Consider the following 16124-nt stretch of genomic DNA (forward strand, 5'->3'; position numbering starts at 1 on the left):
ATGTGTTTTTTTGTTTTTTTTTATCATACTGATGAGGAAAATGGAAGATGAAGGATAAGAAGTGAATGCGGTGCGGTGTCCAGTTTGGAAAAATTGTAATTAGACTTATGAAAGGTAGTAAAATTTTCACAGTCACAAGAAAAATTGTAACGGTTCTGCTACTGCTTCTTGCTCCGTTAAAGTACCATGCATTGTACCTGTATAGATTATCATGTATATTATCCTCTATATTGCTATATTGGGGTATTTGCCAAATATAAGTAATCCTCTGGCTCACCATCTCTATTGAGTCTCTATTGAGTTCAGATGGCCTTGGGCAGCTGGTTAGTCATTGAGACATACTTCTTTAGTCACATGCACTTACGTATATGTTTTTTTTATCTGCCTATGTCTCTAATTTGTGTTATTATTTCGTCAAATAAAAAATATATATATATTTTTTAAAAGTATGCCTAAAAAGTCTGTTCTTCCCAATTCTCCAATGCCTTCAATAGATGAACATTACATCACTTCCCTGCGTCCCGAAATCAAATGTTAAAGATGAAACTAAATTTTTCATGACTTAAATACAAAATTTTCGTAAAAACGCTTTTACGAAAATCTACCTGCATATGGCCAGCTTTACATATACTGAATATTCTGTGCAGCCTCTCGGTGATCTCTTAAAGACCCCAATATTCCTGAAGCTGACCCCCACTGTGATGTCTGGTGCATGTCCTTATTTTGCTCAGTACTGCAAAAGATTCCGCTGCTGAACGCTAATAAATCAATGAAAAAGGATAACATGAAAAGAATTGTACACAGGAGGTTTTATTTACAAGTGTGCATTTTAATCAAACATCTTTCTTATTCATGCACAGTGAACATCTTGGATGGGTTTTAGGACATTAAGACAATACATTAAGCAGGAACAATGCACTGGGTGTCATTTATAAAACCCGAGGCAAATGAAAAAGACAATCAAGCTTTTCATAGCAGCTTATCGTGGAAAATGACAGCTGGAATCTGATTATTATGGGTCATGCGTCCACTTCCTCTGCACTGGTACGTTTTATAAATGAGCCCAGCAGAGTTTTAATATTACTGAAGAAATCGGCAAATGGCTGAATTTTATACCTGACTGCAGACAATGGTATTCCAGTACAAACAGAAGAACTAGAATGTTAAAATAAGATGGCCTGCATTAATTCAGGCATGAAAATGATTAAAGTTTCCATCTCACAGGCTTTAGTTGTTTTTTTTTCTCATCTTCCTACAGAGCTGCCTATGCCATTAGGATGTTAGAGTTTTATTGAGGTTTTAGATCTGGTGAATTGGAATGACCAGAAACTAAATGGGAACCATGGATGATATATAATGTTATTTAAAAACAAGGTAAAAAAAAAAATCCCTTGAAGCAAATACTTTAAAATATTCAAATCACGCCCAGAAAGAGTTCAACCCGGCAATCTCTGGGTATGAGCACCGAATAAACTAATCTCTATCCAGCCAATGGGACCATTACAGTCACAGAGTATGTTCTCGTTTCTCTAGATGCATATGGTGTATCCAAACATACGTCCGACAACTTGAGTTTCTTCTTTTTTTTTTTTTTTTTTTTTTTTTTTGCTGAAAGGCGCAGGAGGTGAAGAGGATGAAGGTCAGAGTTCACTGGGTCACCTTACATGTGCTCAGGGTGATTCTGGAGGCATGTGATGAACTCTGTTACAGGTTTTCCTTCATAGCAGATCAGATATACAGCAGTGAAGAGAGGAAATCTGCAAAAGACAGAGCATTGTCAACATGGTCATGGGGCTGGTCAGTAACACTGGATATTCAAGTCTGAGGACTAGACAGGCCAGAGAGGTTGAAAAAGGTAATTGTACCTTCAAAACCCATTAGCTGTTTGAGACGGCCAAGGATAGAAAGAACATTAGAAATATAATCTCTTAAGCTGGCCGTACATGGCTGAATCAGATTTTGGCTATAGCCTTGAAATCACAGAATCTCTCTACAGAAATGTTACTAAACCCAGGACCCTGCATTCATTATATCTGGTCTACCACAGTCTACAGAACATGGAAATGCAATTATTTTAGTAAATAAAAACTGCTAAATACTGTGCCTTTTATTATCAGCAGTATATAGTAGTATTGTGACTTCTATCAGTGTATGGTTAAAGCTTGTAGGAGGCTGTGGTCACCGTTCAGGTATTCTGACAGTTGCCTATGCTAGCTATAGGAATACAATGTCCAGCAGGATAGATTCCTACATCATTAATGTAGATGGGGGAATCAATGGACTTCTGTCATTCATCTGCTAGGCTGAATGAGAGAAACTTATAGTCAACTTTGGACTTCAAGCAAATAAATCCTGATGGAAAATCCCATTGAGTCTGGCCGTTCCAGAACTCTATGCTTCCCAGCTGGAAAACGCGATGTTCAAAGTCGCCCATGTGACAAGGGCAGGGGGACTTCTCTGAGAGAGATGCCTATGTCGGCTTTGAATGAATCACGACACATCGTTAGATATTCTATTTAGATTCATCAGGTTAATAAGTCTGCACTGGTAAGGACATCCAATGACGGGAAAGGTCTACTGTGCATAACTAGCAATGATACACTGACAGTCACATAGATAGAATCCCAGCAGCAAATTAACACCCACTGAAACCTTAGGAATTGTCTGTGGAAGACATGAATCCTACTACCCGCTGTCACCAAATTTAGTACCAGCCGGTAGAACTCTCCACATCCCCGAGAGGAAAACAAGAGCCTGCTGTGCCAGGTATTGATGTGGTAACCATAGGGAAGATGGTGACTGACAGTTGCGGCTTTTACTTTTTATTGTGCGTGTGCTCTATTTCTGAAAGTCTGCACTTTCAACAGTTCTTAATAATACATGAAGCAGCTGATCTTTAGCTGACTTTTTATAGATGTACTCAAAAGAAACAGATTTTCAATAAAAGGTACACATTCTGCCTCATTTAATAAGGCAGTCTAAAGGGCAACAATCAAGTGCAAGCTGCATTAACCCATAGCAACCAGATTTGTGTTTACCATTGAAATCGATTTAGGAGGTCATTTCTGATTTTTCTCCTTGGGTTCCATAACAATACGTCATAATTACCACTTGCAGCCAGTAGATGGCAAGTGTGAGGCTGCTGACCAAGTTACAGTGCATCCGGTAAGTGCTCACAGCCCTTCACTTTTCCCACATTTTGTTATGTTATAGCCTTATTCCAAAATGGATTACATTCATTATTTTCCTCAAAGTTCTACAAACAATACCCCATTATGACAACATGAAAGAAGTGTGTTTGAAATCTTTGCAAATTTATTAAAAACAAAAAAAAAAAATCCATGTACACAAGTATTCACAGCCTTTGCTCAATACTTTGTTGAAGCACCTTTGGCACCAATTACAACCTCAAGTCTTTTTGAGTATGATGCTACAAGCTTGGCACATCTATTTTTGGGCAATTTCTTCCATCCTTATTCGCAGGACCTTTCAAGCTCCATCTGGTTGGATGGAAAACGCCAGGGGCACAGCCATTTTCAGATCTCTCCAGAGATGTTTAATCAGGTTCAAGTCTGAGCTCTGTCTGGGCCACTCACTGGGCCTGGCTCCTTTGTTATCTTGGCTGTCTGCTTAGGGTTGTTGTCCTTTTGGAAGAAGAACCTTTGCCCCAGTCCAGAGCACTCTGGAGCAGGCTTTCATCAAGGATGTCTTTGTACATGGCCACATTCATCTTTCCCTCAATTCTGACTAGTCTCCCAGTTCCTGCCACTAAAAACATCCCTACATCATGATGCTGCCACCACCATGCTTCACTGTAGGGATGATATTGGCCAGGTGATGAGCGGTGGCTGGTTTGCTTTCATGTCCAAGCAACTGAATTTACCACAGGTGGACTCCAATCAAGTTGTAGAAACATCTCAAGGATGATCAGTGAAAACAGAATGCACCTCAATTTTGAGCGTCATGACAAAGGCTGTGAATACTTATGTACAAAGACTAAACCTATTAAGCCTTCCTAACGTGGCTGGAGTTTCAGAGGCTTCCTGCTGAATCGGTTGACGTTTGAGCCATGGGTGGCCCAGTCAGCACTTTTGCTGATGGAGGCAGGTGGAAAATTGTCTGCCAATTAGATGCATTAACTGTTTAGGTATTCTGACAGCCTTGGGTGCCGGAACACAATGACCAACAGGGGAGATTCCTTCATTCACACTATTAAAGCTCCGTACACATAGGCCAAATGCCATATGACATCGGCTGGTTCAATAAAAACCAGCCGACATTCGGCCCATGTGTATGGCAGCCGGTCCAACAGAAGCTGGTCGTTTGGCCGGCTGATGTCTGATGAGCATGCAGGAAAACCAGCAGCTGACCAGCTCCCTATCAGCCGCCCCCCCTGTCAGAAGACAACAGCTCAGTGGGGGAGATTGCTGTACTAACGTTGAATCTTTAGTACAGCAGCTTCGAACGGAGCTGACAGTTTTTATCGTTTAACTCAGCAGAAATATATATAAGAAATATATATAGTGTGTACTCGGCTTTAGTGTGTATGGAGGAATCAATTCGATTTTTATCCTTTATTCAATCTTCAAATGACTTTTGCTAAAGGAGCCAGGCAAGAATTTGTTGGCCGAACAGTGACTGCATCCAATCATATGCAGTCACCTTTTGGGTATTCTTCATTTTTTCTGCTTAGTGTAAATGGTGAAATCTATTTGATTTCTCTCCTTTCGATCCACGGGCGAATCTATACGCTATTTACTTGACTAGGAAATTACAGGTCTGCTGTAACGTGACTTGAAAAAGAAGTAAAGGAAGTCAATTCTCAGTAAACAAAGTGAGGATTAATCTCCTCCATAGCAGCAGGATACTCACTTCTGCACCATGTCTTTGCTCTTGAGGATGTGATTGAGCTCCGCTGAGGTTTGTGGTCCCTGCAGTTTCTGTCCGTTCAGCATCTCTTTCTCTAGCTGCTCTATGGACTGCAATACAAATGGCATTAGTTAGTGACTGTGAGCGGTACACAGAGTACAACAACATCTGATGGAGGACGAAATATTTCAATTTAATGAAGAGGAAAAAAAAAAAAGGCAAAGTGCTGAAGCTGCTTTAAAAAGATAACAGTCGTTACAAATTGTCATTACTCCTTTCTCCTCTATCCTGTTTTTGATACATTAATATACACGGAAGGATCACTCCCATCTCTCGGCTGAGCACTAGTTTCCAAAATGAGTATGAGCCTTATTCTTCAAGTTTGGGGGGAAGAGCTGACACTCTATGCTTCCCCAACAGACAGATTTTCCCCTCCAGTCTCCCAGTAAAGAACAGAAGGACAGGAATACAGTAAAACCTTGGTTTGAGAGTGACCTGGTTTGAGAGCGTTTTTCAAGACAAGCTACATTTTTAAAAAAAAGCAACGTCTTGATATACAAGTAGAGTCGTATCACAGCTGAGTATAAAAGAGAAGAGAGGCGCCTTTAAGTGTAGCAATATGGTTACATTTAATGAAGGTCCAACATTTAGCACACCTAAGTAGGCATCTGGAGTAAAGCTGTTCACATAGACCGTCCTCCACACCGCAGTCAACATCATCCCTTCCACGCTGCGCTCCACAAGCGTTTCGAGCCTCGTTTTCAGATCGCTCTACTGCAGGGTAGTCTTCCCGGTCATGATTACGGACTGACAGCGGTGAGAGTCGGCGGTGCGGAGGATGGTGTATGTGGACAGCTTTTCCCCCGGATGCCTGCATACTTACATGGGCCTCTTTTAATTATTAACCATGTGAGTTGCTAAATGTTATATCTTCATTAAATGTAACCATATTGCTACACTTAGAGGCATCTCTCTTCTCTTTTATACTTTGTAGTTCCTGCTGGATTTTACTTCTAATCCCCTTGTAGAGGCTTCCATTTGTGGATGGATATTTTATGGTTACACAACCTATCACATTGCTATAATCTATTTATATGCAAAACATATGTGAAAAGATTATATAAAGTACACTCAAAAGTATATGGGTGTAACAATACAAAGTATATCATAAATATAATATCAAAACAGTCCACCAAAAAAAGTAGAAAAATAAAAAAATAAAAAATAAAATGATGGAATCAAATCTGTGTATGATTAATCTCCAACACCGTGCCTTGCTAAAGTGCAGTGTGCTTGAATATTGCAAAAAAAAAACCATAAAATGTGCTTCACCTGAAGTGTCATACAAATCTGCTCACCAGATATCTCCGGCCACTAGGTAACCACCAAGCATATAATAAATGGGAACCTTCCTCCGTTAGCTGGAATCTTCCAAGCCAGAAATCGCTCCAAACAACTGTTACCAGTACCGTTCAAAGTTCATTCAATCATAGATGGTATTTGGTGATTCCTCCAATTATCAGCAGCAGTAATTATTAGCAGCAGTAATTACATCAGTAATTACTGCTGTTAATAATTGGAGGAAAATGGTGGTTGTTGAAACTTTTTCTGTCACACTGTATTTGCGTAGCAATTTTTCAAACTTTTTTTTTTTTTGGAAATAAACAGTTTCATGAATAAAAAAAAACACTAAAGTTTTGTATACAATGAAAGTTGATGTTGCGTCGAGTAAATAGATACCTAACATGTCACGCTTTAACTGCTCGCCGACCGTCTCCTGTACTTATATGTTGGCAGAATGGCACGGCTGGCCAAAGTAACGTACCCTGCCGCGAGCTCCGTGACCATGCCCGTGGGGCCCGAGGACTCGATGTCTGCCAGGTGCCCGCGATTGCGTCACGGAGCTGAAGAACGGGGAGATGCCGATGTAACACAGCATCTCCCCATTCTGCCTAGTGACAGGACATTGATCGTCTGCTCCCTGTCATCGGGAGCAGCGATCAGTGTCGTGTCACTGCTAGACCATCCCCCCCACAGTTTGAATCACTCCCCAGGACACAATTTACCCCTCCCCCGCCCCATAGTGGTTAACACCTTCACTGCCACAGTAATCAATGCAATTTTATAGCGTTAATCGCTGTATTAATGCCAATGGTCCTAAAAATGTGTCAAAATTGTACGATGTGTCCGCCATAATGTCACAGTCACAATAAAAATCGCTGCCATTACTAGTAAAAAATAAAAAATTTAAAAAAAGTTAATAAAAATGACATAAATCTATCCCCTATATTGTAGAAGCTATAACTTTTACGCAAACCAATCAATAAACCTTATTGCAAATTTTTTTTTTACCAAAAATATGTTGAAGAATACATAATCGGCCTAAACTGAGGAAAAAAAATGTTTTTTTTTATATATTTTTTGGGGATATTTATTATAGGAAAAAGTAAAAAATAATGTGTTTATTATATTATAGCGTTTTTTTTCAAAATGTACTCTTTTTTTGTTTATAGCGCAAAAAATAAAAACCGCAGAGGTGATGAAATACCAGCAAAAGAAAGATCTATTTGTGGGGAAAAAAGAACGTCAATTTTGTTTGGGAGCCATGTGACATGACCGCGCAATTGTGAGTTAAAGCAACGCAGTGCCGATTCGCAAAAAGTGCTCTGGTATTTGGCCAGCAAAATGGTCCGGGGCTTAAGTGGTTAAAATTGCTCACTGTGGAATGGCACCAAACTTCAGTACTTAAAAATCTCCATAGGCGACGCTTACATTTTTTTTTGCAGGTTACATGTTTTGAGTTACAGAGGAGGTCTAGTGCTAGAATTATTGCTCTCGCTCTACCGATTGCGGCGTATGTAACCTGTGTGTATCTGGCTCTGATACTAGCCAGTGCCTCACCAGCCACTCACCTCACCGCACGTCCCTGACCCAAATCTTAAAAATAAATTTGGACAGGGATGTACGAATGCCGTAGCTGCGATGCTTTACTTCACAGCTGCAACCTTTTTTTTTTGTAATTCATTTAGCTGCAGCATCTTTAACCACTTGAGGACCGCCGTATTGCCATTGTACGTCAGCACAATGGCACAGGCAGGCATAATCACGTACATCCACGTGATTGCCTTCCAGCGGGTGGGGGGTCCGATCGGACCCCCTCCCGCTGGTTACGGCGGTCCGATTCGGTCCAGGAGCGCTCTGTGATGAGGGGATGGCCGTTGGTTTTCGGCCACCCCCTCTGGATCGCTCCTGGCCAATGAGAAGCTTCCTCCCCTGTGTATTGTTTACACAGGAAGGAGGAAGTGATGTCATTCTCCTCGGGGCGGTCTTTTTGACCGGACTACGAGGAGAACAGTAAAAGTAAGTGTGCACCAACACTACACTGACATGTAGGTACACACAGGCACACAAACCCCCCCCGATCCCCCCCCCGATCGCCCCCCGATCCCCCCCCCGCCCCCCCTCCCCCCCCAGTCACAGTGTCACTGATTGCATTGATCATTTCTTTACTGATCAATGCATTCAGTGTCAGTTGTGACAGTAAAAACTGTCAGGACAGTTAGTGTTAGGTCCAGGGTAGCCCCCTATCACCCCCCAATAAAGATTTAACCCCCTGATTGCCCCTAGAGTTAACCCTTTCACCCCCTTTTGCCAGTGTCACTAAGCGATCATTTTTCTGATCGCTGCATGTGTCGCTAGTGTCGCTAGGTAGCTAGTTATTTTTTTAGGTTCACCGCCAGGTTTTTATAGCGCTAGGTACCCCGATATACTACCCAATAATGTTTTTAACCCCCTGATTGCCGCTAGTTAACCCTTTCACCCCCTTTTGCCAGTGTCACTAAGCGATCGTTTTTCTGATCGCTGCATTAGTGTCGCTACAGTCGCTAGGTAGCTAGTTATTTTTTTAGGTTCACCGCCAGGTTTTTATAGCGCTAGGTACCCTGATATACTACCCAATAATGTTTTTAACCCCCTGATTGCCGCTAGTTAACCCTTTCACCCCCTTTTGCCAGTGTCACTAAGCGATCATTTTTCTGATCGCTGCATGTGTCGCTAGGTAGCTAGTTATTTTTTTAGGTTCACCGCCAGGTTTTTATAGCGCTAGGTACCCCGATATTATACTACCCAATAATGGTTTTAACCCCCTGATTGCTGCTAGTTAACCCTTTCACCCCCTTTCACCAGCGATCACAGTATAAGTGTCACTGGTGACGCTGGTTAGCCAGTTAGTTATTTAGGTTCCCCGTCAGGTTTTTATATAGCGCCAGGGACCCCCATATACTACCTAATAAAAATTTGAACCCCCTGATTGCCCCTAGTTAACCCTTTCACCACTGATCACCGTATAAGTGTTACGGGTGACTCTGGTTAGTTTGTTTTTTATAGCATTTTATATTCAAATCCGGAAGGCAGTGCTTGGTTTTCGGGGTCCCGTACGTGGCTAGGCTCCCAAAAAGTCCCCCACATGTGGTATCCCCATACTCGGGAGAAGCAGCAGAATTTATTTTGGGGTGTAATTTGACTTCTGCACATAGCATGTGTGAGCAATATATCATTTAGTGACAACTTTGTGCAAAAAAAAAAAAAGTTTGTAATATTCCCGCAACTTTTGGCAAAATATTAAATATTCCATGGACTCAACATGCCTCTCAGTAAATAGCTTGGGGTGTCTACTTTCCAAAATGGGGTCATTTGGGGGGGTTTTGTGCTATTTTGGCATTTTATGGCCTTCGAAACTGTGATAGGTAGTGAGGAGTTAAATCAAAAATTTGCACCCTTAGAAATCCTGAAGGTGGTGATTGGTTTTCGGGGTGCCGTGCGCGACTAGACTCCCAAAAAGTCCCACACATGTGGTATCCCCGTACTCGGGAGAAGCAGCAGAATGTATTTTGGGGTGTCATTTCACATATGCCCATAGCATGTGTGAGCAATATATCATTTAGTGACAACTTTTTGTAAAAAAAATTTTTTATTTTTTTTTTTGTCATTATTCAATCCCTTAGGACAAAAAAAATAAATATTCAATGGGCTCAACATACCCATCAGCAATTTCCTTGGGGTGTCTACTTTCCAAAATGGGGTCATTTGGGGGGGATTTGTACTGCCCTGCCATTTTAGCACCTCAAGAAATGAGATCGGCAGTCATAAATTAAAAGCTGTGTAAATTCCAGAAAATGTACTCTAGTTTGTAGACGCTATAACTTTTGCGCAAACCAAAAAATATACGCTTATTGACATTTTTTTTACTAAAGACATGTGGCTAAATAAATTTTGCCCTCAATGTATGACTAAAATTTAGTTTATTCGATTTTTCTTATAACAAAAAGAAGAAAATATCTTTTTTTTTCAAAATTTTCGCTCTTTTTCCATTTATATCGCAAAAAAAAAAAATCGCAGAGGCAATCAAATACCATCAAAAGAAAGCTCTATTTGTGGGAAGAAAAGGACGCAAATTTCGTTTGGGTGCAATATTGCATGACCGCGCAATTACCAGTTAAAGCAGCGCAGTGCGAAATTGCAAAAAGACCTCTGGTCCTTAAGGTGTTTATTGGTCCGGAGCTGAAGTGGTTAACTCAGCCTGCAGAGTTTGACAGGCAGCCCCACCTGTCAAACTCGCCTATTGATTTTAAAGAGGGCTACTCTGCAATTGCAAGCCAAACTCGCTCGCAGTAGCAGCATAGTCCAACCATGTAAAAATACCATTCAGCAATGTAAAAAAAAAAAAAACAAGGAGGCAGAAGCACCTCATGAACGCCTGTCAGCTGCTGCTATACCACTCGTTGAAAAGCAATCACAGATCACTTTTCAGAGGGCAGTAAGCATTACCGCAAATGTGAAAGAAACTTGAAACACATCATTTCACACTCACCACCAACCAGGTCACTCCCCAGCCACTTCCCATGTTAGCCACCACCATTCAACTTATATCACAGGTGACTATATCCCAACCTGCAGATAAGAGACCCTACTCCAAAATATATCACTCCCAGTTACCCCCCCACCCGCTGATTGATATCCCTCCATGACCACCTCACACCCCTCTGCTGGCAGACCTTTCTCCCCAGCTTGTCCTCATACACCCGCTCACCTGCTGACCTGTGGATGGGGGAATCACTCTCACAGTGTTATTGTGTTCTGTCAGTGGGGAGCCTTCCTTACCCACACAATACAATGATCAGTGTTGCTAACTATAGCTGGCAGCAAAACTGATTGTTTTGGGAAAAAACTCGCAGTCTGGTTGTACTCAAGTCGATTAATAGCTTGTCTCTGCTTAATTGGCTTAATTTCAATCCATGTATGGTCCGCTTAACTGCTACGCAGTCCCCAAACATCCTTCCACAAACCTTTACATTTTTCCTTCCAAAATTCCTTCATCCTCCTCATCTGTACATAGTGCCCACTGTCATACCCTCCACACTCCTCTCCTGTACATAGTGCTCCCATCATACCCTCCACACTCCTCTCCTGTACATAATGCTTACTGTCCTACCCTCCACACTCCTCTCCTGTACATACTGTCCATTGTCATACCCTCCACACTCCTCTCCTGTACATACTGCCCACTGTCATACCCTCCACACTCCTCTCCTGTACATAGTGCCCACTGTCATACCCTCCACACTCCTCTCCTGTACATACTGCTCACTTGTCATACCCTCCACACTTCTCTCCTGTACATACTGTCCACTGTCATATCCTCCACACTCCTCTCCTGTACTTACTGCCCACTGTAATACCCTCCACACTCTTCTTCTGTACATACCGCCCACTGTCATACCCTCCATACTCCTCTCCTGTGCATACTGCCCACTGTCATACCTCCACACTCCTCTCCTGTATATACTGCTCACTGTCATGCCCTCCAGACTTCTCTCCTGTACCTAGTGCCCATTGTCATACACTTCTCTCCTGTACATAGTACCCGATTTCATATCCTCCACACTGCTCTGCTGTACATACTGCCCACTTTCATAAACTCCTCTACTGTACATAGTGCTGGCTGTCATACCCTCCCCACTCCTCATGTGCATACTGCCCACTCTCATATCGTCCGCGCTCCTCTCCAGTACATACTGCCCACTGCCACCCCCTCCACACTCCTCTCCTTTACATACCCTCCCCACTCCTCTCCTGTAAATACTGCCCACTGTCATACCCTCCACACTCCTCTCCTGTACATACCGCTCAATGTCATACCTTCCACACTCCTCTCCTGTACATACTGCGCCCATCATACCCTCCACACTCCTTTCCTGTACATACTACCCACTGTCATCCCCTCCACACAGCTCTGCTGTGCATACTGCCCACTGTCATACCCTCCACACTCCTCTCCTGTACATACTGCCCACAATCATATCCTGCACACTCATCTCCCGTACATAGTGCCCACTGCCATACCCCCCACACTCCTCTCCTGTACATAGTGCCCACTGTTATACCCTCCACATTATTCTCCCTCACCTGCACATACTTCCCACTTTTATACCACCCATACTCCTTCCCTATGCCTCTTACCCACAAAAACAGTTCTTTAAAATGATTATTTTAGCATGACTGTTTCACAGAAGCTTGTCATTAGAGCAGCTTCTGTTGAACAGACAGAGATATATGTGTACCAAAAGTCAGCTGTTTCCTGCTGGACCAGCCAAATTTCAGTGCATGTGTACTAGGCTTAAGAACTTGAAAATGAGGCCAACCTGTAAACACAGACTTAAAGTGTTACTAAACCCAGGCCCCTACATTTACCATCTGGTCTCCCACAGTACACACAACATGGAAATGCAATAGTTTTAGTAAATATAAATTGATAAATACCTTTTCTCATCAGCAGTATATAGCAGTCTTGTGACTTCTATCAGTGTCTGGTTAAAGTGTGTAGGAAAAGTTTTCACTCTATCTGACTGTCCTATAAGGATGCAGGAGCACTGACCCAATGTTTGCGCAGTGCTGATTGGCCCTGTGCTGATTACATGCACTCTCCCAAGAAAAAAAAAAACTCTAGCAATACACACCAAACTGAGCATGTGCAACTTGTCCCCAAGCCTCTGTTCTATCAGGAGATGGATGGAAGAAAGGGAGGAACAGAGGACAAGACAGGATCAAACAGCCTTTTTACACAATGCAGATGATTACCCCCTTAGGTTTCACAGTGAGTATAACAAGCATGCTTTACTGCATATACAGACTGATTTTACTGTTGTGGGTTTAGTAACACTTTAAATATTTCAACTCCTGCCCTGACAATCCTCTCTCTCCTAAAGAGCTACAGTGGTTGAGCACTCTTTAGCAAATGTTTCTCTTCTGAGTGTGTTGGATGCCTGGCCCTCTGCTGGGCACCATGGTTCTACCTGCTGGAGATGGTGGATCAAACAACAAAGGAGGGCATTTACTTCTAGAAGTGTGTCAGATGCTGAAGATTCTTCAGCAAGCTGGTCATACACAGAACAATTTTCAGCTGGCCAAACTTCACTCAGTGGGGGGCCCTATCGAAAAATCAAAGAAACCGGGTGGAAAATTGTTGGCTGAACAGCACCTACACCCAATCAGATGCAGGCACTGTTCTGGTATTTTGTCAGCTGGCAGGGCTTGCTATTGGAATTCAATGGCCCCTGTGGGAGACTCATCCATCCGTGTTGTGTAGACGGTAAGTGAGAAAATCTATATTGGTATGGCCAGGCTTTAATAGAGAGAAAACAGTGAGTGAGGGTGCAATTATGTATTAAAGTGGATGTAAACCCACGCTCATCCTTTCTAAACTACTGCCATAGTGCTGATCTATAAGGATATGCATGCCTCCTGCATGTATTCTTACCTGTTAAATGTCTCCCCTCTGTCTGTTATAAGACCAGATTCTGTGGGTGGGTCTGTTGTCTGGAGCTTGGTGGGCGGAGTCGTGATGTCAGTAGACTCCCCGCCCACCTCTACACTCCCCTTATCAACATGCATTTTCTCCTGTGTATTTCTTACACTGAACTTCCGCTATGATAACTAACATCCAATCAAAACCCAGAAAAGTCACCACAGCATGCCAAATCATGCTGAGGTGTGGAGCAACTAATCCTGGGAGAGCTGGAGAAGAAAGGAGGAGGGGATCTGAAGTACACAGAATGCCTCTCTCAGGCTCCTGCATGAGATATATAAATCACCTGTCACAGCAAGGGGGAAGAACTGACTCCTATTTCTCTGTGTATCAGTTTTTATCTCACCGGAAAAAGATGAGGACTACTCAGAGCTGGATTAACTATTTGTGATATGTCTGGGCACAGATGACATGAAATCCTATACTGTACAAGGTGCAAGCCTTAATTAACCACTTCGCACCCAGGCCAATTCTGACATTTCTCTCCTACATGTAAAATTCCTAATTTCTTTGCTAGAAAATTACATAGAACCCCCAAACATTATATATGTTTTCTTAGCAAAGACCCTAGAGAATACAATGGCGCTCATTGCAACTTTTTATCTCGCACGGTATTTGTGCAGCAATTTTTCTAACGCGTTTTTTTCAGAAAAAAAACTGTTTCATGCTTAAAAAAAAAAACAGTAACGTTAGCCCAATTTTTTTGCATTATGTGAAAGAGGAGGATACGCCGAGTAAATAGATACCCAACATGTCACGCTTCAAAATTGCACGCGCTCGTGGAATGGCGCCAAACTTTGGTATTTAAAAATCCCCATAGGCGACGCTTTAAATTTTTTTACTGGTTACATATTTTGGGTTACAGAGGAAGTCTAGGGCTAGAATTATTGCTCTCGCTCTAACGTTCGCGGCGATACCTCACATGTGTGGTTTGAACACCGTTTTCATATGTGGGCGGGACTTACGTATGCGTTCGCTTCTGTGTGCGAGCTCACGGGGACAGGGGCGCTTTAAATTTAATTTTTTATTTTTTATTGTTCATTTTATTTTTATTTTTTTAGTTTTACACTTAAAAAAATAAAATAAAAAAATTGATGACTTTTATTCCTATTACAAGGAATGTAAACATCTCTTGTAATAGGAATATGGCATGATCGGACCTATTTACAGTGAAATATGGGGTCAATAAGACCCCATATCTCACCTCTAGGCTGGGAAGAATAAAAAAAAAAAAAACGATCCTGGCTTCCTAGCCAGATTGGCGCCGTTAATTTGAATACCGAGGCCGGGCGTGACGTCATAACATCGCGCCCCGCCTCTGAACGATCATAGAGACTCCGGGGACAATCTAGTCCACCGGAAATCTCTATGATTACTTGCTGGGGCCGGCGGATCCTGTGACCGACTCACCGATGGAAACGGTGAGTCGGTAGAAGCACCGGAGGGCGGCGGGAGCGTCCCCTTCCGCCGCCCGTAAGAACGATCAAGCGGCGGAACAGCCGCTATGATCGTTCTTATGGTGTAGGGAATCGCCGGCTGAAAACGGCAATATCTGAATGATGTCTGTGGCCTCAGGCATCATTTAGATATAACCACCGAAACTCCATGACGTCAATAGACGTAGTGTGGTTAAAAAAAATATTTTCAAGTTTACATCCACTTTAACCACTTAAGGACCGAGCCTCTTTCTGAGATTTGTTGTTTACAAGTTAAAAGCTGTTTTTTTTTGCTAGAAAATTACTTAGAACCCTCAAACATTATACATTTTTTTCGAACACCCTAGAGAATAAAATGGCGGTTTTTGCAATACTTTCTGTCCGTATTTGCACAGAAGTCTTACAAGCGCACTTTTTTGGAAAAAACACACTTTTTTGGAAAAAACACACTTTTTTGAATAAAAAAAAATAAGACAAAAATAAGACAACAGTAAAGTTAGCCCAATTTTGTATATTGTGAAAGATAATGTTACGCCAAGTAAATTGATACCCAACATGTCACGCTTCAAAATTGCGCCTGCTCATGGAATGGCGACAAACTTTTACCGTTAAAAATCTCCATAGGTGACGTTTAAAAAATTCTACCGGTTGCATGTTTTAAGTTGCAGGGGAGGTCTAGGGCTAGAATTATTGTTCTCGCTCTACCGATTGAGGCGATACCTCAGATGTGTGGTTTGAACACCATCTTCTTATGCGGGCGCTGCTCACGTCTGTGTTCGCTTCTGCGCGCAAGCTCGTTGGAACGGGGCGCGTTTAAAAATGTTTTTTTATTTAATTTTACCTTTTATTTTTACACTGTTTAAAAAAAAAAAAAAAACTTGTTACTTTTATTCCTATTACAAGGAATGTAAACATCCCTTGTAATAGAAAAAAGCATGACAGGACCTCTTAAATAT

At 42.1% G+C, this 16124-nt stretch overlaps 1 protein-coding gene across 1 annotated transcript in view; it reads right to left on the reverse strand.

Moving 5' to 3' along the window:
- Nucleotides 1–792: 792 nt before the first annotated feature.
- Nucleotides 793–16124, reverse strand: part of GPD1 (glycerol-3-phosphate dehydrogenase 1) — a 101828-nt gene continuing 86496 nt past the window's right edge. The window contains exons 7-8 of the mRNA XM_077484302.1: nucleotides 4873–4979; nucleotides 793–1757 (exon numbers count right to left, since the gene is read on the reverse strand). Of these exons, the coding sequence (XP_077340428.1) occupies nucleotides 1661–1757; nucleotides 4873–4979 (204 nt within the window). The 3' untranslated portion in view covers nucleotides 793–1660. The remainder of the gene's footprint in view (nucleotides 1758–4872; nucleotides 4980–16124) is intronic.

Source organism: Lithobates pipiens, unplaced genomic scaffold (genome assembly GCF_037356315.1).
Source record: "Lithobates pipiens isolate NorthernLeopardFrog02 unplaced genomic scaffold, aLitPip1_a1.2 Scaffold_16, whole genome shotgun sequence".
Taxonomy (NCBI): domain Eukaryota; kingdom Metazoa; phylum Chordata; class Amphibia; order Anura; family Ranidae; genus Lithobates; species Lithobates pipiens.